Below are 22,758 nucleotides of genomic sequence, written 5' to 3'. Positions count from 1 at the left end.
TGTGGTCAGGGCACGGCGGGAACAGAAAGCCTGACAGGCAAGAGCCACCTTGGGCGTGCCTGTCATGGGTGACGACGGCTTTCCGTTCATTTAACTTGAACTTTTTTGCCCTGATCCACTCACACCAGAGGGAGACAAGCTGCGAGCTGGGGGTGAGGGCTCCCACAGGCGTCCTGGATGCTCGTGTTCCAACTGTCTACCCAGATCTCGTACACAGCCTTCTGGGTCCCGAGGCCAAGACGAAGTCAAGGGTCCTGAGAGCTTTACCGAAACTGAAGCTTGTCACCCCTTTCACGCTGCCCAGCCGCCTCCTTCCCTCCTCTCACGTCTCAGCTCCAACGCGATCTAAATGATCCTCCCCTCAATCAGCCCACTTGACCCCAGAACCCTCCCAACTGCCACCCCCTAGATACTGATGATATTTACTCTGTTTCCTCCACAAACACATGCTCACCCATGCCTGCCAAGAACCCAGAACGTCCAAGCGAGGACAGACACATCAATGTTTGTTGACTAAATGCTGATTACAATTCATCTGAAGACATTCTTCCACAGCTATTTGAGTCTGAGGCTTATGGAAGTTCCCTTGCCTCCCCGTCTGCCTCCTCAGTCAGAACAGAAGTCCCTAAAGGTAGAGACCAGCCTCCTCCCTGGAGCCCTCGCACACCCAGCCTAGTGGGCATCACGTCCACTGACTGCTGGCCAGAGAGGCAGGGACACCAGGCTGCAGCCCACCAGCACCCTCGCTGGTGGCCCCTACATTACAGCAAGCTCTCAGTGTGCAACACGGGCATCTGAGACCCCCCTCCCACAGGAGATCCTGCCCTGCCAGCCCACCCATCTCTCAGTGGACCACCTCATCTCTTCCCTGTGCTCAACTGACAGAAAGAAACTGTCAGGAACGTGCAAACCACAAGAAATGCTTTTCACCAGGGTGACCTCCTGTCTAGCTGGTCACAAAGCTCCACTGAATAGAGAGAAAATAAGTGGATGAAATCCAAAAATTTAATAAGAAGATTAAGCTGAAAAACTTCCTGTTTTGACTGCTAAGAGCACCAAGTCTGGAGTATCTGCTGAGAGAGAAACTGATGCCCCAAATCTGAGATCTGCTCCATGGGGACCACACACCCTAGAAGAATCAAAACAAAGGGAGTGTCTGTTTTCTTAAGTAAACTATATTTTCTTTTGTCAAAACACCTTTTGACTTTTTGTGAACACAAGCTAAGACATTTTTAACTCTAAACAGAATGACAACCAAAATGTCTGTAATCCTGATAAGGAGTAACTGGGTTAAGGAGGGCTGGGTTTAGGGGATCGGCAGGGCCGCGGCACCTCCGTGCTGGTTTCCAGGTCATCTCTAACCAGAGTCGTCCCTCACTATTTACTGAAGGATGGCTCCATGCAAGGGATGGCTCTAAGTGCAGGGCAAGCTCACAAAGTCCCAGCCAGTTATTCACTTGAGCGACAAGAGAACCCAAGTACCAGCCACAGTTACAATAGAACTCAAACACTGACTGAATCCAACTATTGGAACTACAATCGTATAATCACTGGGGACTGACCACTAAATACAGTCGTACAGTCACAGGAAGAGCCAGCTACCAACTACAGTTGCAGAGGAGCCCAAACACAGGCAAAGAGCTGATGACCACACACATGTCCACCACCTCGTCAGGGGCCTGCTCCAATACAGACGAATTCCTGCAGACCACCCTCCAGCCCCTCCTGCCTTCTGCGCAAGGAAAACACCTTCCAAATGCCTCGAGGGATCAACAAGATTATGCAAACTTTCAGAACTTGTTACTAACAGAAAAGATAATATACAAGACACATGAAGGTGTACAAATATAAGAAACAAACAAAAACGTTAATACCTAAATTTGACTTTGTAAAAACCAACCTGCCAGTTCAAAACCTGGCTTATGTCCTTTAAAGAAAAAATACACATTCCATAGTTCTGCACTAAGCATTTTTAGAAGCTTCTAAGACATCTTATTACATAGTTCTTTCCAACAGTGACTCAAGACTCCAGCTCTATGGCAGATGCCCCCATGATGGCTGCCAAGAAAAACTAAGGAAGGAACCAGCAGCACCGATGCCCCCTCACCAAGGGGCTTGGCTCTGCCCCGGGAACCATACGGGGCGGGGCGGGGGTGGGCACCGAAGGCTGGCGCCACAGCTGGGCTTCCTCTCACTTTGCCAAAGGCGTCCCTCATCTTTCCTGACAGCTCTGAGCAACCTCAGCTGAGTGAAAGGAGGAGGGAAGCTCCCATAATGAGTGATAAAAAGATTACTTTGAATTAACTGCTTTTCACACTTGTTGAAGCATTTTATCTCAAGTCATTTGATGCTCCTAAGAAAACCTCATGAAATAAGAACGCCACTATCCTCACTTCAGCTCCAAAGCTGAGTTATCAGCGAGGAGTGAGAACCAGTCTGAAAATTCAAGCCTTCGGCGCCCACCCATGTAGAGAAGAAATGGCCACAGACAGCCCAGCAGCCCCTCCCCACCCCAGCACCTCAGGACTCTCCGTCTCAGTGCTTGGTCTCAGCAGCAGACAAGCCAGCCAGCCCCTCAGCGGCTGGTGGGGGCGCGGGGGACTGCAGCAGGCAAGCCCCACCCTGCCACGGGCGCCCTGCCCCTTGGAGTGTGAGGAGAGCCCACTCCAGGGTGCCCTGAGAGTCAGGGCCCCACCTGCCTCTGGTTCTCACAGGCTCCCTCCCCCCACCAGCCCACACTGACCACGACTTCCTCCTAGCCCCCAGAGAGGCGTGCTGGGCTGGGCCTGGAGGAGCCTGATCACCCGGGGTTCCAAAGAACCCAGGCCCTGAGCACTGTACTGAAATGTGCCCCAAAGTTCACATCCACGCCCAGGACCCAGAACGTGGTGATGCTCCTGGACACAAGGTCGCTGCAGACATGAGGAATTAACCACAGAAGCGGTCACACTGGAGTTCAGTGGGCTCTGAATGCAGCAGGACAGGGCTGCCAGGAGGAGAGGAGAGAGACACAGACACACAGGATCACACGGCCATGTGATGACAGACCCTGACTCGTGCTGCTACAAACCACGATGGCCACGGGCCACAGGCTGTGAGCCTCCACCACAGACAAGACAGACTCACCCCCAGCCCTCCCAGGGAGACGGGCTCTGCTAGAACCATGGTCTCAACCTCATGGCCCCAGACACGGCCAGCCTGTCACACACCAGAGAGGCCAGTGTCAGTGGGGCTCTGGGTCCCTGTGGACCATCATCAACACCATCTCTGCCCCAGGCTGCCTCGGGAAAACCTGACAACAGTCCTCATGCACACGTGATTCCCATCTGTGCTGCTAAATCACATCTCCCGGCACGGGGGTCTCTCCATGTTGTCCCCCTCACAGCCGTCTTCAAAGACCTGTCGCTCAGGGCCCCGGGGGGCATGCCAGCCTCATCTCTAGTCTCATGAGATCAGCCAGAAGGCTCCCGCAGCCTGAGCAGATGCCTATGTGACTCACCAGTAAAGCCCTGAGAACTAGGCTACAGCTCTATCAATTCAATGGGGAAAAGGCAACTGCTCTGTCTTTAGATCCTAAGCCTCACAACAACGTGGCCAATTTCTTTACGTTTACAATAAAGAGCTCCTTTTTGCACAGAGCATGTGAACTGTATGGCTGGTCATCCCAGCTTCTGGGGGCCCGTTAACCCTGGGGAAGCCTGAAGAAGCTGGCATCCTGCATGTTTCTCGCTCAGTAACTTTGCTCCCTCGCTCAAAGAAGTGCTTGTGATTCAAATGCTAATTTTTCTCCCCACCCCTGGAAAAAACCGAGCAAGGAAAATACTTCTGATAATCAGAAAAAAAGAAAAAATGTAAAACCCAGTCTTGTCCACAGTGAGGTGGATGTGGCTGGCGGTGGTGACAGTGGGTTCCTGACCCAGGAGGTGGCTGGCGTGCCCGAAGTCAGAAGAAGTCTGAAAAAGAAACTGCAGGGACTTCCCTGGTGGGCCAGTGGTTAAGACTCCACGCTTCCACTGCAAGGGGCATGGGTTCGATTCCTGATCGAGGAACTAAAACCCCACATGCCAAGAAGTGTGGCCATAAAATTAAAAAAAGAAAGCTAAGTGTAAGCTAAGTGTACGTGTACGGGGCACCCGCTCCTGACCAGCTCTGACCCAGAGCCGCCCACCCCACCTCTGGGGGTCCCCCGGTGCCCGCCCCCAGCGGGACCAGGGGTGGCACTTACACCGGATGCCGTAGATGGTCAGGGGGTCGAGCTGCTTCTTGCCGTGCTTGCCCTGGCCTGAGAGGTTGGAGACGGCCTGCACCTCGCGGTGGAAGAGGTAGTCCAGCAGCGTGAGCGCCATCTTCTCGGCCGTGCGGCAGTTGGTGCTGATGTGCAGCATGTCGGAGGGGATGATGGCGCAGCGCACCCGCATCTCGGGGTTATTCTCGTCCCCCAGCCACGTGCCGTTGGGGTAGTCCTCTGGAAGACAGAGGGGTCCGGGTGAGCCCCGCGGCCCACAGTGCCCACGCCCCCAGCTTCCTTGAGGGGAGCCTGGGGAGCGAGCGTCTGGAGCTCAGCTCACTCAGGAGGACCTGCCCTCTCGACCTCAGTGAGGCAGCCAGGGACGCTCTCGCGACGGGCAAGAAACCGAAGGAGGAAATGGGGCGGCAGGGCATCAGGGCGGCTGGCACCCACTCCTCCCGGCAGGAGGCAGGAGCCCACCTGTCTGCAAGCCCAGCAGCACCCCGCCAGCTCCGTCAGCAATGAGGGGCGACGCTACACCCTGACAGGGGCCAGTGTCCCCGACACGCCTCCCCCCGTCTGTCACAGCCTCCCGGGAGTTGCAGGATTGACTAAGTGTGTGAAAGGGCTTAACGCTGTCAAACAAACATCAGCTTTAAAAATCCTCATCTTTCAGCCGAAGGAAACTCCACTTAGGAACGCAAATCAAGAGAATGCTTGACGCTGCTCGCACAGTGGCCGTTCCAAGCACTCCTTCTGATCCTCATGTGGAAGCAAGTTGAGCCGCAAGGCGGCCCCTCAAAGTGCCTGCACTTGGGGGCACGGTGACAGGAGGGGGAGTTAAACCTCACAGGGGGACCCAGCTTCCTGCAAAGGATCGCCAGGCCAGGGGCCTTAAAGTCATGTTCCAGCCAGGCTTGTCACTGTTTCAAGATTTCTCATGAAATTTATTTTGAAATGTCCTGATATTTACATTCTGGCCTCTATGCAGAAAAAAAGGCCCCACAAAGGGCAGCCAACCTGCCCAGCTTTGCCACAGGCCTGGAAAAGAGCACAGGCCAAGAGGCCGGCTGTCTGGAACTTGCACGCTCTGCTTTGCTCTGCGAGGGCGGCCTCTCCAGGCCAGGCTCCTGAATCACGCAATTTCCTCGAACACCAGGCAAGGCTCAGCAGCCCCATCATGACAACCATGTCACCCCTGGGCTGGCCAGCCACTAGAGGGGTGAGGGAGGCTGGCTCCTGACATTGGCTAAGGACAGAAAACAGATCACAAGTCTGACTTTTGGAACTCAGAGTAAGAGATGAGTAAGAAGAACCACTTCTCAGGAACAGGCTGGTTTGGAGGCAAAGAGGGGGAGTCAGGAGCAGCTTTCTGCCATCAGCCACCTGTGGCATTTACCTAACCACAGAAAAAGCAAGTGGACACATGATCCAAATGTGATGCGAAGGGACTTCTAGAGGCACTGGCTCAGGCACTGCTGGAATGCCCCAAAGGCACCAGCTCCCAGTGAGTTTATTAACTTACCTACAGAGAGTGGCAACTCTATGCCCGGCACTGGGTCTAATGCTCAAGATCTAAACCCTCAGTGAACCTAGAATGACAGGCTTAACGACACCAGAGTGGAAGGACTTCCCTCCACCTGCAGCCATCCGGCCACGAAGCAAGTAGGGGCAGGACGGGCGAGGGAAGCGGGGAGAGAATTGGAGGGGTCACTGCAGGAAGGCGCCCTGCAGGCTGGTGCAAGGACATCGGGCTGCAGGCTTCAACCCCAACCTCCACACCGCCAAAGACCCTGCAGTTTTTCTCAGGAACAAGTATTATGAATTCTGTGCAGCCAGCTCCTATGTTTAGACAATATTTTTAAAGCAAACACTGGACAAGAGTTCAGTGTCATTTTCCAAACCGTGAGTCAACATCATGTCAAAGTGATGCCACACCTGTGTGTAGAGGAGGCGGGACACCAGGTGGGTCAGAACGGGGCGCTGGCAGGGGTGTTCTGACTCGGCTTCTCCATCACAGACTCCAACTGACACCAGCTTCCCTGGGGGCTGCCTGTACACATACCCCTACTTGGCTGCCCAGAGCCTGTGTGCGCGCCGTGTTCGTCCCTGCTGGACCCGCAGACCAGAGGCTGGGGAAGGGAGGGAACCGGTGCCGAAAGCCCTCAGCGAGAGGTCCTCTGGTGCCCCGGGCCGGTGCTAGGAGCGCCCACCTGTCCAAGCCCTGGACCTGGCCCTGCTGCCATTCTTCCAGACGCCACCCACCAGGAGCCACCAGGCTCCAGTGATGACGGAGGAAACAGGCCGGGGCCACACCACGCTATCCTCCACACACAGAGACACAGGACACAGAGGGCAAGAGGCAGACACTGTCCAGCTGATCTGAGAAGGAGAAACGAGGAAGTGATCTCATCTATGAAACTGAATTCTCAGGAAGGCAAAACACCATGTCCAGTGGATGAACAAGTTTCCAAACCAAAACTAATCCTGGTTTTCTATGTAAACAGTAAGCACCCATCATGCTGCCTGATGGAAACTACCCAGGCTTCACAGATGAGCTCTGGGAACCCTGTGGCAGACTCGAGCATGGGAGAACACGGCAAGGAAGTGACCAAACAGCCACCGTGAGCACAGGCGCGAGGCCGCGAGGACAAATCCTGGACCCACGAGGGCTGTTTCCTCACCCAGCTCCCTGCTGACACGTGGCCCCAGCCCCGGAGGTGGCACATGGGCCGCAGGGCAGTTACCAGCACACTCTGGAGGATGAAAGACGTCACTTCAAGCTCCTACACGAATAGAGGACACAGCACCCTCCACGTTCCCTGGCCCAGATGCTCTGTCCTCACCCGGGGCACCGGTCACAACTGTCGACACAGCCCTGTCTCACCTCTGGCCCGACACGGGGGCCAGAGCCTAGCCTGACAGTGACAATGAACCGTGCCTTTTAAATGTAAAATAAGATGGAGCACCTGCCCACATAAATATTTGAGAAATCTGCCTTTTGACAATTCAAAAAGAATATATTTATTTTGCTAAAATAGCTTGGTCCAGTTTTGGCAGCTGAAACAATAGATTCTAGTAGCTCTATTTAAAAACTACCAGTTGGATTTTAAGAAAAATAAACTTGCTTTCTACTCCAATCATTTAAATCTTTAATTAAATTAACTGACACTTCTGAAAAACCTATTTGAAGAAAACCCTTCAGCCAGTAACTTGAACTTTCTAACCACTCAAATAGCTCAGAATACAAATATGTGTTTCGAGGCTCTATTTTAGTTCCAGGAAAATGAAATGAGGAGAAAGCAATGAATTAAAGAGGATGACTGCATTCTCAAGGGTGTCGAGCCGAAGCAGAGAAAGCAGCCAGCTGTGTCCCCACCTCCCCACCCGCTGACGTGCACACATACATGTGTATATACACGCATACACATGTGTACATCATGTGAATACAAAGGCCCACCTCCTGAGCTGGTGGCACACACCCCGACACGTCAGCCAACACCAGGGAGACGTGACTCCAAGCTGCCCGGCTGTCCCTGGACCGAGGAGTGTGCACCCCTGCATCCCTCTTCTTCAAGTGCAAAGCTGATCATGTAGGGTGGACAGGATGGTCTCTAACCTGTGCCTCCTGCAAGCCAGGACTTCACATGCATTACTGCAACTCAGGGACTCTGAGAAAATGCCCCACGAGGCGTCACCCCGCCTCCAAAGCAAAGGGCAACCCCCGAATCCATGGACTGTGACCTGCACACCCTGCCCATGCCTCATGCAGGCTGGGAGGCCACCAACCACTCCAGATGCCATCTCCCAGCCAAACCCAGCCCATCACCCGAACTCTCTCCAAATATGCCAGGGGCTCACCCATGGGGTCCCAGAAGCCTCTAAGTCCTGTCCAAGTGGCTGTGATGGACGGAAAGGTCCCCCAGATACCCTGGGCTCCAGTCCCCCTCAACCCTCACTGATGACTGGCTCAAATCTCTGCAGCCACAAAAGGGGACTGGGGACACATTTCAGTCTCCAGTTAAAGGATGGTGAACAAGCTGAGAGAGGGCAACCTTCCCCATTCACTACAGGCTTTGGGGTGCATGGGTGACCATGCAGGAGCTGAGGAAGGTCACGGGAGGTCAGGTCCTCAAGGCAGGCCTCTAGCCTCTCCAGGCCAGCCTCAGAGGACACCCTGTGTCATGAGTGGGTGCTGGGCTGCACTTCCACCAGGCTTTCAGACAGGCTGCCCCAGCTGCTCGTGAATTTCTCTGCGTGTGACATGTAGGCTGTGGGGGTACCGAGGGGCCTGGGAAGGGGCTCAGAGAGGTTTCCAGAATCTGCTTCATGGGCTGCCTCCCAGCACAACCACATACTACCCTTCGTATCCTATGCCAACCCGAGTCCTTCTGAGTGAAGGTATTACACCTTTCTTCAAGGCTCCCGAACCACCTGCTCCTTCCAGGCTCCACTTCCCTGCCACAACCCTGCCCCAGCATACCCCAGGAAGGTGCATAAAATCATTTCACTGACTTGGGGCTTTGCGACATGCACAGGCTGATTTCTGACAATAATTCAGTTTTCATTAAGGTACTTCTCTACTGAAAGCAAGTTCCAAATATCTTATATGCAGGATCAGTCCAGCTCTGTAAGAATTATCAAATGCATAAACAGAAAGAATTAAAACTCGTCATTAAGAATCTAATGAAATCCCTTCATTAATGAAGAGATCCCATTTTCAGTCCATGCTGGCTAGTCTGTTTCCTCAACTCAGCTCACCAGCTTAGTCGCTGAACTAAGAGACCAAAACCTGTACACATACTGTCAGTACTTAACCAAAGACAGGAGTGAACTACGACCTCTCTCTGCCAGGGGCGGGGTGGAGGGCAGGAGCTAAGGAGTAAGCCTACGGCTCACCGCCCCTCTCCCAGCTAGCACTTCCCTCTGATTCAAATGGAGCCGGTGCTGTGGCAGCCCAAAGTGCCAAATTAAGACACAGTAAACCCCTGACACCTCCAGATCTATCAGGGAACAGCACGGCATGCCAACCCACGCAGACCATGTGGGATTTCTAAGAAATAACCATTCTGAAAATCCGTGGTTCTCTGCAGTGAGGCACAGAAGTACTCTGGTAAGAAGATCAGAGCATGTGTCCAGTGCAGCCCTGGGCTCTTATCAGAAGGAAGAGGACTCTGGCCCCTCAGTGCCTACGAGCTAATGCCACTTCTCCGATAGGCACTCCCCAGGCCTGGCGGGTCAGTCCAGGGAGGGTGTGTCAGGGAAACAGCTAATCCCCCGCTCAGAGCATCCGAATCGCTCGGGATGTTGACCAGACAGCCTGTGGCAGCTCCACAGGACTCGTCCTCACGTTAGCTCCTCTCCCTGCGTCCTCGTGCACAGCAGCCACTTAGGTGCATGCGCCATCTCTGCTCCATCTTCACAAACCCCAGGCTAACTGAGGACACTCAACCCAACACTCAGGACGCTGGAACTGCGGGGGGACCTTCCGGAGAACAGGGGTAACCTCCTACTCAGACCCCTAGAAAACCTGTACTTTTTCCCTATAGATGTTAATACTAAGAAGCTCAAACTGTGATTCCTTTATGTACATTCACATCTGACTCAGTCTGTAGCTTCCCCCACTGAAATATATTTCACATTAATCATACCACATTAATAATAGACAACATCTGTTTTTATGATAATCCCAGACTCCCCCAACTGACCCCATGTCATGTTTGGAGCTGATGCCATTAAACCAAACAAATTAGGTCTAAAGTAAGTAGCCAGATCTAGGGAGGTTATTTACCCAAAACCCACATGGATGAAGAATAAGAACTTTCTCTGTAACTGTTGCCAAGTGTAATTTTCATTCGCTTTCCACCAGGATGAAGTCAGGAGCACCTCTCTTCCTCACACCTAATGAGCCAGAGACTAGTGCCCCTGACCCAGCGACTCCACTCCCAGGTATCAGCCCCAGAAAAATGAAAACACACACAGAACCCTGCACACAGACGTGCAAAACAGCACTGCTCACGACACTCAGAAAGTGGGCACAGCCCCGGTGTCCATCGATGAGTGATGGACAAACAGCACGTGTCTCCATGATGGGCCGTCACCCGGCCAGAAAGAAGAATGAAGCATTCGTGCAGGCCACAGGAGGGCGCTACTGCTTCCCTCAGGTGAAACCTGCACGACCAGCAACCTGCACGACCAGCAGGAAGCCGGTCAGAGGCCGAGGGATGGGGGACCGGGCAAGGGGTCCTGCCCTGGGGTCTCTCTGGGGAAAACACCCTGGACTCGGACAGTGGTGCTGTGCATGCTGTGAACAGACTAAAGCCTGCCAGCACGTCTGCTTTAAGATGGTCGGTTTCATGGAATGGAAAGCTTTTCCCTGTGCCCACTCTGACATCTCAATCCTGCAACTTGTGTTAGAGTTGAAAAGAACTTTGTTTTCAACATTTTAATGTGGTAACAAGTCTTTCAAAAGAGACACTCTTTGTCCGTAGAAAAATCTACACTTTTAGGAAAAAATCAACAACTTGGACAGAGGAGCAGAAACACCCCACCAGCCCTCCCTAGTTAACAAACTACAAGCTTGAGAACTTGGTGACACGATGCTACGTCTGCCGAGTAATCACATCTTTCTTTCCAGGCGCTGTCGTAAGGCCTGTTTGGGAAACGTTAACTCAACCTTCGAGAGCAGGACAGAGCTGCCAGGAGGCAGGAACTCTCTGGAGCACAAGCCAGGCCACCTCCCAGACCCAGGGCCAGGTTGAGAGTGGACCCCAGACCCCACAGGAGAGAGGACGGTCCCCCTACATCACATTGGGCAGGGGCAGCACAGCCCCCAGCACGGCCTCAACCTGGACACGCAGTCCCTCTGAATGGAACCCTGACCCTCATCAGAGACAAAGGACAGAGCTGTGGTCAGACAAGTGAGCCGACCGCCAGCTATCAAGTCACAACTGCCCATCACCAGAACCAGATTCAGCTAGTGAAACTGACTGAAAACGATTTTGTAAATCAGTATTAACATGGAGAGATTCCTACCATGCAGTGGGGAGAAGCAAGTTACAGGATGGTAAATAGAGTATGTGATTTATAGAGCTCTCTGGACCAGAAATGTTTCCAGTTATTCTCACTTCGTCATTTTTATATTTTATCATCTTTCAAAAGCAATAAATATATATTACTTTTCTAAACAATGGGGGAAAAAACCTGAGCCCTGTGGGGATTTCACTCTCCATCTGGTCAGAAATTCACACATCACTGCCAATCATCCCCCTCCGTGGTCACGAGTGAACAGTCCGTGTGTCGCAGGCCCTGCGGCTCCAGCCCGTTCAAGGGCCCTGCGGCTCCAGCTGTTCAAGGGCCACTGCACACCCGTTACCTCACGTGCGGAGAGGACGCACCTTCCGAGTTCAGGGTGATGAGGGTGACGTTATTGCCGATGTTCTGGCTTCCTGACTGCCCACAGTTGGAGACGGAGTCGCTGGCCTCGGACCCGCTCTCTCCATCCTCGTTGTGGCTGTCCTCCTGACCTGGCACCTTCACCACGATGGTGTTTTGCCGACGCCCGGGCACCGCGCTGCGCGGAAACAGAGACACCAGCAGCGTGGTGAGAGAAGCACGGCAGCACGTGGAGACAGTTCCGCACGCACGCTCCCCCGCACGCCTCGGAGAGACGTACCCCGGCACGCGCACCGAGCCACCAGCCTTCCCGCAGCTCTTTCTGCTCACGTTAACAGCAGGAAGCAGTCTGCGGCTCCAAGAAACTGCACGAAACTCGAAACGTTTTAAGGAAGTGAAATCACAACAGGCTGTGACTCGAGGCCGAGCACACGGCCTCCCGTCACAGAGGGCACCCTGCATAGCACTGCCGTCCGGGTCACAGCGACTTCTTGGAAAGCGTCTACAGACTCAGATGACAGCCTCAAACTGCTCCGTCCCGGGACATTCTGAACAAGACGTCCCGGGAGGATGCAGCTCTCGCTCCCAACGGTCTCCCGCTGACAGAAGCTGCTCGAGTGGGCTAACAAAGCCAGTCAAGAGCCTCCTGGGGGACCCTCTCACCACCACAAGGGACCCTGATACGGAACAGTGAGACACCACCAGGAAACCAGACCACCACAGCTCCAAAACGTGCTCAAAATAAAAAAAAAATTTATCTGGAGACACGTGACCCTTCGACTTCCTTTAAGAGACTGCTGCACCCAGAGAGGGGAAGCAGTGGGATGTCCCTGCTCGAGGGGGCTCCATCCCGGGGAAGGGGGTCCATCCCAGGGCTGGACCTCACTAAATGCTCCCAACCTGCCATGACCGCCACCCTCGCCAGGCCCGTCTCATGGGCTGCCTGCTCCGTGGCCTTGGCCCCGTGTCTGCACCCACCTCCCTTGGCCAGGCTCCTGGGGGCCTGGGCCACAAGGAAGAAGCAGGACTGCTGCAGGAGGGCCTGAGAGACTCGCTGGGAAGCAGCGTGGCGGGGCCAACGCCACGGGGAGGGGGGGCCCGTACCTGAGGGGCAAAGATGCCCGCCACGCACCCTCGCCTCAGCTTCAGGTTACAGCCGAAGCGTCTCCAGAGAGAAAGGAGTGGAGAAGGCACCACCTCTAAATGCCTCCACCACTTTGCCAATGAGACGGGGTGTCCGCCGACCCGACATGCTCGGACAGACAGACAGACAAATGGGAGTGAGGTGAGAGGACAGGGTGCGCGGACCACAGTGAGCACACAGGGCCCGACGACACGAGCGACCCGGACGCCGCCCCGTCCCCGGGGCCCGGCGGTGGTGGTGAGAGGTGGGGGTCGTGCTACTGACTTGCTAATGACATTTTCCAGGGGCTCCGGTGCCCTGCCGCTCAGGGGGTCTTCCATCTTGGCTACAACGGCGTTCTGCCGATCACTGTTGAGAATTACTGTAGTCTGGGGGACGACGCTAGGGAACAAAAGAATCACAGAGAAAAGAAGACCTTAACACAACAGCGTTCATGGTGAGAGCAGAGTCATCAACAGTCAACGTCCCTGCCCTGCTCCGAGCAGGGGAGGCCCAACAGGGCCCCCCGACGTACATGAGCAACACCGGCAGAGGGCCAGCTGGGGCAGTGGGGGGCTTCTTGACAGAGTCTAAGCCTGCTCCTTGTTGGTACCGGCAGGAGAAGTGGCTTAGGAATGTTCACATCTTTACGGAGAAGAGATGGGTGTCACAGCTGTCACTCGACAGTCAGGGAATTCCCTTCTGAAATCTAGGCTTTCGGTCCCTTGCCAGGTGAGAGTGCTGTGCGCAAAGGGGCAAACCTTTGAGGCAGGGGCCGGGGGTGACTGCACAGCACTGACCGCTGGGTTCTGCCAGGCCAGTGCAGGACCCACAGCCCAAGGCCGGAGGCTGTGCTTTGAAGAAAATCATGCTCAAAGAACTGTGCCCTGACAGGGGCTGTTTCTCGGGGGAAATGTGTGTTTAAACATGTGGGAGACACAGTCATCGAGACTTCTTGCTCCTGAGACCTCCAATCCTCGGCACGCCTTGTGCAGAAAGAACAGGTGGTTGGGATGCACAGCTATGTCACCCAGGAAGAACGTCATCCCTAGACCTCACCCCCCAAAAATCAGCGCTGGGAAGACCCTGTTTTTACAGGCGGAGCACTCACATACCCAAAAGCACCCATGAGAACCCCACCCCCCCATCCCAGCCACACACTGTCAACACCCCCAAAATCAGAAGCACAAATGGTACCATTTCCTGCCATTTGACACAGTGAATCATAGGACCATGGGGTGTTCTCCTAAAATAAAAACACAGTCACTGCATTCCACTCACAGCCATTATCATCTTCTTAGTTATTCTACTCAATTGTCAGTGACACCGGAGGTAACCCCCCAGGCCCTGACAACCCACCCACAGGTCCGCATCACAGGTGTCCAGGTACTGAGGTGACATGTATGGGCTCCTATGTGACGGCCTCAGCGACTCGTGTCAAAACAGGAGACGGTATTTTCCCAAGTGTGTTCCCAGAAGGCTGGTGTCACCCAGGTCCCCACACAGAGACATTCATCCCCTCACCCCAGTGGCGTGTGAGCCCTTTCACGGGCTGAGAGGTAAGCCACAAACAACAGGTTAAAACGGGTTCACACCAATGTCTGGTAGAGTCGCTGACTAAACGGGCCTCTGCTTCCCACAGGACCTCAAGGTGGAGAGAACGCTGGTCTGAGGCAACCACTTCAAGCTGGAGCAAAGCCAGCCCAGGGGGCACCTGGCTCCGTAGGTGTGCAGGGCCCTCAGTGACTCAACTCCCTGAGGCCCTCCTTCCAGAAGGTACGACGTCCTAAAGATGACCCCTGGGACAGCACCTCTGGCCAACGTGGTTGCTCACTTTCACAAAGCCTCCCCTCAACCACACCAAGGAGCCCCGTCCACCCAGACGTGAGATAGGAGGTGCCCTGCGGGGGTCCCTCCTCACCACCTGCCTTCCACGAAGCGCACGTGAAACCACGACTGCCGGTTTCAGCGCCCAGAGCTGCACATAACCTGCAGTGATGGGCTGCCGAGGCCACTGGCACGCGGGGGAGGCGGTGAGGAGCCTCCACCCCCACACCCTGACCTACACAAAGCTTCTCAGGACTCAGAGCTGTCAAACCTGAAGACAGAAACAGAAGCGCTGAGCCCTGCTTCATTTTAAGTGATGGATCACTCAAGCCAGCCAGAGATTCAGGAAGTAACTCACACTAAAGCCCCATCCATCTCGGGGCGGGAGGGGGGTGGGTAGGGGGGGTACATTCACAATACTGCATTGTTAACAGTTAGTTGTAAACTAGTAGTAATTTGCATGGTTTTCCTCAACTGCGAACTAATAACTAGAGAGAGTTCTCAATCCAGAAGAGATTAAAATTAAAAAAAAAAACCTTCAGGCCTTATGGTTACAAGAAATACAATTTTCAGCTTCAAGTTCTATCTGTATTTCCGTTACTAAGGCGTGTAACAACCTGGTTCACAGGATAAAATTTTGTGAAGAAAATGAAATGGGAATGAAAGTCCAAAAAAGCAAAAGGGACGATGTAAAATGTGACTGTCTAAAGCTTATTCATGGGATTTTTTTTAAGGATGACTGTATTTGGATTATAATGGAAACACTTAAGAAAGCAATGAATCAGTCTGCTCTTAAATATCAGCATTAACGTGCCGGACAATATACCCTTTCCACTAATGGAGTTATGTCAGCCTCAAACCGTACAAAATAACACTCTGGGTTCAGAAGCTATGCAACACCCACATGACACCAAGGAGGAGGCAGTAGCTATCCTGAGCAGCAAGTGTCACTGCACGTGAGCATCCTGCCGAGGCGCAGTCACAGCCCCAGGGACCAAGCCAGACACAACCTGGGGGCTAATGGGAAGGGGGCTGAGAGCTGATTCAAAGGCCCAGCTTATTGGCATTAAATAATCAAGGAACAGATCATCCTGGGTGGGCCTGCCCTGATCAGGAGAGATCTGTAAAAGAAGTTCAGGCTTTCCCTGGTCTTGGAGAGGCCAAACAGCTCCTGCCTGCGGAGTCCCTGCTGGAGATGAACCCCCTCCCCGTCCTCCTGCCCCACAGACTGCACGCACACGTGCCTGGCCACCCCCATGGCTGTGTCAGCCAATGCCGTGTAGGGCGTAAGCCTGGGCCCGAGTGTATGCCTGGGGCACGCACGCTTGTTCAACCTTTCACCCAGACAGGGGCTCTCGGGGTGTCTGTGGGCTTTGGTTATTACACATAAAGTTGCCATGGACACTTGTGTGGAGGTTCTGTGTGAACCTAAGTTTCCACTTCTCTGGGCTAAGTGCCCAAGGATGTGCTTGCTGGGCCACATGGTGAGGACAGGTTAGCTTGGAGGAACACCCCCCCCACCGCTGCCCTGCAGCAGAGTGGTGGCCCCGTCCACCCGCCCACAGCGGCGGTGGGAGGCCCAGGGGCGCCACACTCGCTGGCGTCGGGAGGGTCCCTGGGGAGCTCTGCGGTCTCCTCGCCACGTTTCCCTGCTGGCTGACGCTGCTCAGTGGCTCTCCATGTGCTTACTCACCATCCACACCTCCTCTCTAGTGAGATGCCGGTTTCTGCTTTTTGCCCAACTGTCCAACTGGATTGGCTGGCTTTTCACTGTTGAGTTTCGAGAGGTCTTTACCCTGGACATTCCACTAATTTTTTATCAGATGCGTGGTTTAAAAATAGCTTCTCCTAATCGGTAGCCTGTCTTTTCAGCTCCCAACAGGTCCTTCATGGAACATAAACTTTTAATCTTGATCACATCTAATTTATCTTCTTTTTTTCATGGATGGTTCTTTTGGTATGAAGTCTCAAAAGTTCCCTGCCTAGCCCTAGGTCTCAAAGGTTTTCTCCTGTCTTTATCCCAAAATTCTGGAGCTTTACATTTTACCTTGAAAGCTGTAATCCACTCTGAATTAATTTTTTTTCAAGGTGAGGTTTCCACCAAGGTACATTTCTTTCATCTTTCCCGTGGACGCCAACTGCTCCAATACCATTTATTCAAAAAGCTGTCCTTCCTCCATCAAACTGCTTATGCAGCTTTGTCAAAATCTAGCTGGCATGTTTGTGTTGGTCTAACTCTGGGCTCTCAAGTCAGTTTCATTGATCAATTTATCTACCCCTGGGTTATTCTGGTTTTAAAGCTTTACGTGTTCAATTCATTCCCTCACAGTCTTAAACCATTACTACATCTTTACCTAGAACTGTATGTCTGCTTTTAAAGTTCCTGTTAAATGAAAACTTAACCAAGTGGGAAATGGCTAGACCCAGAGACCACCCTGATTGTTTTAATTCTAAGATTAGGCTAATTTGCAAGCTGGACATTCTCACCCAGTTTTAAGATTACGCTAGTTACTAGTTGAGTACTCTTGCCTAAGTATACTCTCATTCATCCCACAGCATGTGACGGAGGGCCGCCACCCTGCCGGAGAGTGACTGTGAGTGCAGGACCCCCACTGCTCTTCAGGGCATTCACAGGAGGGCTGCTCCCCATGGGTAGGAGTGGCCCAGAACCCCGCCTGAAAGGAGGCCCCACCCTCACCCTTGATGGGCAGCAGGCACTGCAGTACCTTCCCTGCACAGAGAGGCAGACATCCAGTCCACGGCCACACGGTTACTCAGTGGTAAAGTCAGGTTCGAGTCCAAGTCCTTGAGCAGCAGAGCCAACCTTCCTGACCAAAGTCTGTGAGCCGGATCTGTACCCCACAACTCCCTGAACCTCAGATTCTTGTTTTTTTAACAACTTCTCTGGGTGACTCGGATGGGTGCGCAGGTTTCACACAACACCAAGCACAGCAGCGCTGGTCCTGCTGCGGCCGCCTGGGCCTCCCCCACAGCCTCTGTGCTGTGCGTCTGCTCTGTTCAGTGTCGTATCCCAGCGCTCAGAGGATGCCCAGGATACCGGCAGTCCTGTGTGGTCGAGGAGCAGCCTCAGATCCCGGTGGTGTTCCCAGGCTCGTGCAGCTGGTCTGCACGGTGACAAGAACAGAGCAGGCATCCAGAGACACAAGGCCTGCGGCACAGGCCAGGACGCCACCCTCACTCAGGGCAGCCTGCTTCCTGAGCTGGCGCCTCAGCAAGCGCGAGGCTGGCTGACGCTGGACGCTCGCAGAACGACGAGCATTAATACTAGTGACTTCTCGCCTCCCGGGTTACCCCTCATAGCAACCCTCCCTTATGATTTTTATTCCCCTTTACTGTTGAAGAAATTGATGTTTAAAAAGGGTAGAACCTGCCTGAGGTCTCACCACTCATAGGCAATGGAGCCTGGATTCAAAACCGAGAATCTCTCATGTCCTTTGCCACTTGCTGGTGGAGAAGAGAAATAATCCTATTTCAATGACTGCTACCACTCACCTTGCAATACTGGGGATTTTAATCACTTTGTTTTGATGGATTTGAAACCAAATGTCTTCAGCTTTCAGAGGTGTACTGGCAAGCATTTTCCAATTACACTTACAAAGTGGCCCCCAACTTTCCCTCAGTGTCAGGACACTGCTTTGCAAGCAGGTCAGAAGGTCCTGAGCTGCTGTCCTAAAACAACTCGTCAGTCCCACCAAGTGACCACTGTTTGAATGGATACTGGCCGCCATCAGTGGACAAGCAGCCATGGGCATGGCTGGGGTTGGCGGTCAGGGGTTAAACCCACCAGCGTTCCTTAGGCTCCTAGAACGGGGTTCCTGGGAAGATCAGGTCTATGTGAGCAGCACAGTCGCCCCTTATTTCCAGTCTCCAGGGAGCAAGGAGAAAGTAGGCAGGCCCTGACCATGCGTTCTCCAAGCAAACACCCGGGAGAGGAGTTCAGCTGCTATCCACAGCAGATGCTCTAGGGTGGGGCTGAGTCCCAGGACAGGAGGCTGTGCTTGAGTGTCCACAACTGTGCCTCCACACAGGCCGAGGGCACTGCCGTCTGGGCAGAAGCTTCAAACCTCCCACAGACAAGCTAGGTAACTTCAGTGTCCAAAGGCCGAGTCCTCCAGAGAGTTCTCACCACATAGGCCTGGGGAGGCCAGGCTGTGGTGTCTACCTCAAACCCCATCCCCTACCTTCAGGACCGAAACCACACTCGGCACCAAGGGTCACCGGGACCTGCCGCCCTCGACCTGGGGTGAAAGCAACGCTCACACACTCAGCTGTGGGAATCATTCTGGCCTATACCTGAGTCACTGTGACTAACAAAACAGCCTGTCTGTGGCCCACCGCCTGCCTTAATTGGAGAAGGAAATGGCAACCCACTCCAGTACTCTTGCCTAGAGAAGACAAGAGGACAGAGGAGTCTGGTGGGCTGCTGGTCCATGCGGTCACACAGAGTCGGACACGACTGAAGCGACTTAGCATGCGTGCATGCCTTGGAGAAGGCAATGGCAACCCACTCCAGTACTCTTGCCTGGAGAATCCCAAGGACAGAGGAGCCTGGTGGGCTGCCATCTATGGAGGCATACAGTCGGACACAACTGAAGCGACTTAGCACCAGCAGCCTGCTTTAATTCTTCATAAAAGGGCACCCTGACGGCCAGTAGAGAACACCTGTGTTGAAGACGAGAGGTCTTCCTCCCCAGACACCAGTGCTGGTCTCCTTCCAGGATAAGCCTGCCTTCCCTCCTCCCCTAAGTGCCAGAGTGTGTGTGCATGCTGGTCTGCTGCTCTGAAACCTTGAAGGAGCGAATCCCTGACTTGTCTGATGCTCTCTGCTCTGATAAGATTTAAAACTGTGCTTTTCTTCTTCAGAGCAGTTCCTCAGAGTAATCTGAGAGGCTGTCTTCTGGGCTAGTCCTCAGTTTGGTTCAGATAAGATTTCCTCTCTTCCTATTATAGATTGTCGATTGATTATCGTGGTCAGCACCCGGGTGAGGCAGTCCAGTCAGGCATTATTTCCGCTCACACGACGATGCCCAACTTTGTCATCTGTGATGGGGGGATATACGGCAGAATACTGAAAAACATTTGGAACACTGTTTGCCTCCCTCTCATCTACATTACACTCTGCTGACACTGATCCTTTTACAACTCAAAATAATCACTCATCCAGTTCAATCCCTGATCGGGAACTAAGATCCTGCAACCCACGCAGTATGGCAAAAAAAAAACAACAAAAAAAAACACTTCTATTTTTAGTTTTGAGTATGCAAAGAAACCTCTGATTCATTACAAATGTTTAAAAACTATAGGAACACATTAAAGCTTTATAAGAAATGCTTAAGCTTTTAAAAATAAAAACCTGGTATATGTCCATTACATCTCAAAAAACATAAGTAAACCGTTTGTATATTAAAAAATAAAGAATAAAAGTTGATTGCTTTTAAAGGAAACACAAGCATTTTTCTAGTTAATCAGTATGTTCAGTTCAAAAAAACAAACCAGCACAAACCAGCTGGCTTTGAGTCGCTCTCGAGAAGTCTGGCTCCACAGGACCTCGCTGGGCACCAGGGACTGCTCCCTGGGTTCCGCACTGCACAGGGGCACTCATGCTGGCCCCTCAGTGGGCACCCACCAGGACAGCACCCTAAATGGGCCTGCACCCCAGGCTCAGCTCAGTCCTAACTACTGCACATCCTTCAACTGGCTGTGTCTGGCATCAAGTCAAAGTCACTCGGTTGTGCCCAACTCTTTGCAACTCTCATGGACTATACAGTCCATCAGGCTCCTCTGTCTATGAGATTCTCCAGGCAAGAATATTGGATGGGCAGCCATTCCCTTCTCCAGGGGATCTTCCAGACCCAGGGATCAAATATGGGTCTTCTGTATTGCTGGCAGATTCTTTACCATCTGAGCCACAGAGGAAGCCCAACGTTTGGCTTCAAACAAGTGCAGAAAGGGTGTTTTACACTAGTCCACATAAACATCCTTGAACACACACTTGATCCCTCCAGGCCTCATAGCACAACGGAGGCCAATCTTGAAATGCTCACGGCAACGCATGAAGGACGGACAAGCTGTCACATACTGAGTCACGCAGCTCAGCAAAGGAAGCCTCAGGTCCGCCACTTCCAGTGCCAGCGCAACATGGCTTCAGTGTTAGAGCCTCACACTGCTATGCCTAGAATCACGATGAGTAAATCCCAAAGTGTGGTACACTCACAAGAAAGGAAAAACGCACCCACCTGAGAATTCAAGGCCACTTTCCTTCTCCCTAGCAGAACAGCACCGCTGGATGACACACCACCCAGGTAACCTCACAGGTGTGTTTCTTATAATTAAGCTTGAGCATCAAAGAAAAAGGTTTTCTTTGTCTTCTTTTCTCTTGAATTTATTTAAAGAATCTCATTCAGGTATAGAATCTGAAAAATCTGAATCTAAAAATGCCAACTGAGTTGGCAGCAGTCCACTGGCTTCTATGCTCTGGGGACCCAAGAGAATAAAAAAAAACTTCTCAGAGCTGATAGCAAAGTCTAGTCTGGGCCCACTTTCATTAGAAGCAACCCACAGGCGAGTGGGCTGGGGCTGCTCTGGGCCCTACGTGCCTCTCGAGGAGGACGGGCTGGCTCAACTGCACTGGACGCCTTCTCACCCACCACCCAGAGTCCTGCTCCCAACTCCTCAGGGTGGTCCTTGCTTGTCCTGGAAGACGGTGAACTGCCCAGCCACACTCTCCACCACGCCGAGGGGCCTAAGGAAACGTCAGTTATTTTTTAAAATACACGATCTGGATATAAAATAATCCAGGATTTACATACTTCTTTTATTTTAAATATCTGAGGCCCAGAGTACTTGGAGAAGTACTTCATTACTCAGAACATTAAACAATTTTTAATTGTTTTTGGAGACTTCCTTCTCTGCGCTCTACCACCCACAATTAAGACATACGTTTCTCATTTACTCATGTGTTTATAAATTAGTCACTTTCTAACTTAAGTATATTCTTTTTCATTGATGTACTAGGATTAAACTCTTGTCCTTTACTTCTCCCCAAATTTTCTTGTTAACAGCTTTCAACTACTGGCAGTTTTTTTTTCTTTCCTTTTTAGAACTTACATGGAAGGAAGTGCCAGATTTAACATCTTCTTTTAAAAATCATTCATATGCAATCTATTTTAAACTATACCTAAGAAAACAGAGAAATGACCTTTTCTTCCGTTAATCTCACATTAATAGGTATAAGTAATGGTTTCATTAATGATATTAATAAACCTGCCAATAAGTATATTTAATAATATGATAATAGGAGGATATGATTCTTTAAAACTAGAAAAGCTGAGTTGTGTGAACTAGATTATACATCTGAGTCCACATGAGGAAACTTTACTCTTGTGCTATTTGTGAATGCACACAGAGAACAGCTCACAGGCCTCTGCACGATCAAAGCTCCTCCCCGCAGAGCAAAGCATGGGAGGTTCTGCCCAGGAAGGCTGCTAGCGGGTCTCCTGGAACGCTGGGGAGAGAAGGGGCTCCCTGCAGCCTGGAAATGCCTCCCCTGAGTCCGGCGGGCGTGGCCACGGTGGTCCTTCACTGGCCTGTGGGAGGGGCCAGGGTGGGCAGTCCTCCTTTCCAGGATGGGCAGCGTGGACGCCGAGCACAACTCAGCACAACTGTACGACATGCCCCGCCACCCCCGTGTCACCCATGGCAGATACCAGGGCAGCCCAAACCAGCAGCCTCGGGGTCCACACACAGCCGCAGTGGCACCTGCAACCCCGCAGACTCGTCCCCATCCCCTGCCCCACGGGACGGCACAGACCACAGACGGGGAGCCTGAACATCGTGTCCCTGCCGCCAGGGACAGCTTTCCCCACATGGTGACAAAGAGACAAGCCTCCAGGCTGTCCTCATTCAGGGCAGGAAGCTTGCCTTCACTCTCGCCTCAGCTCTCAGAGCAGCTGTCCTTGAGGGGGGCCTGAGAGACTCCCCCAGGTCTAGGGGCAGAGACCGAAGGGCTGACAGCCTGTGAGGCACGAGAAGCCTCCCTAACACCACCTCTCACCCACTGCAAACGTCCCAGACGTTCAGAGTGAGAATCCGGCTTCTAACTCGCTGAGCCCAGACTCACAGCGTTCTACACTCACACACAAAATATTTCTGTATAATTTTAACA

General features: G+C 52.6%; 1 protein-coding gene across 13 annotated transcripts in view; it reads right to left on the bottom strand.

The window, feature by feature from the left end:
* BANP (BTG3 associated nuclear protein) overlaps positions 1 to 22,758 on the bottom strand; it is a 70,827-nt gene that overhangs the window by 20,574 nt on the left and 27,495 nt on the right. For 5 of the 13 annotated variants that reach the window (XM_086350272.1, XM_086350273.1, XM_086350275.1 and 2 more), the window contains 3 exons: positions 13,032 to 13,148; positions 11,626 to 11,801; positions 4,226 to 4,465 (listed from right to left, as the gene is read on the bottom strand). In XM_086350272.1, coding sequence (XP_086206398.1) covers positions 4,226 to 4,465; positions 11,626 to 11,801; positions 13,032 to 13,148 — 533 coding nt within the window. Of the gene's footprint in view, positions 1 to 4,225; positions 4,466 to 11,625; positions 11,802 to 11,903; positions 13,149 to 22,758 lie in introns of all 13 variants that reach the window. The other 8 variants (XM_086350274.1, XM_086350276.1, XM_086350278.1 and 5 more) reach the window with 2 other exon arrangements.

The sequence above is a fragment of the Bos grunniens genome, chromosome 18 (genome assembly GCF_055505025.1).
Source record: "Bos grunniens cultivar Pamir isolate PY7600 chromosome 18, Bosgru_T2T1.0, whole genome shotgun sequence".
Lineage (NCBI taxonomy): Eukaryota > Metazoa > Chordata > Mammalia > Artiodactyla > Bovidae > Bos > Bos grunniens.
This window is presented reverse-complemented; position numbering and strand designations above follow the sequence as displayed.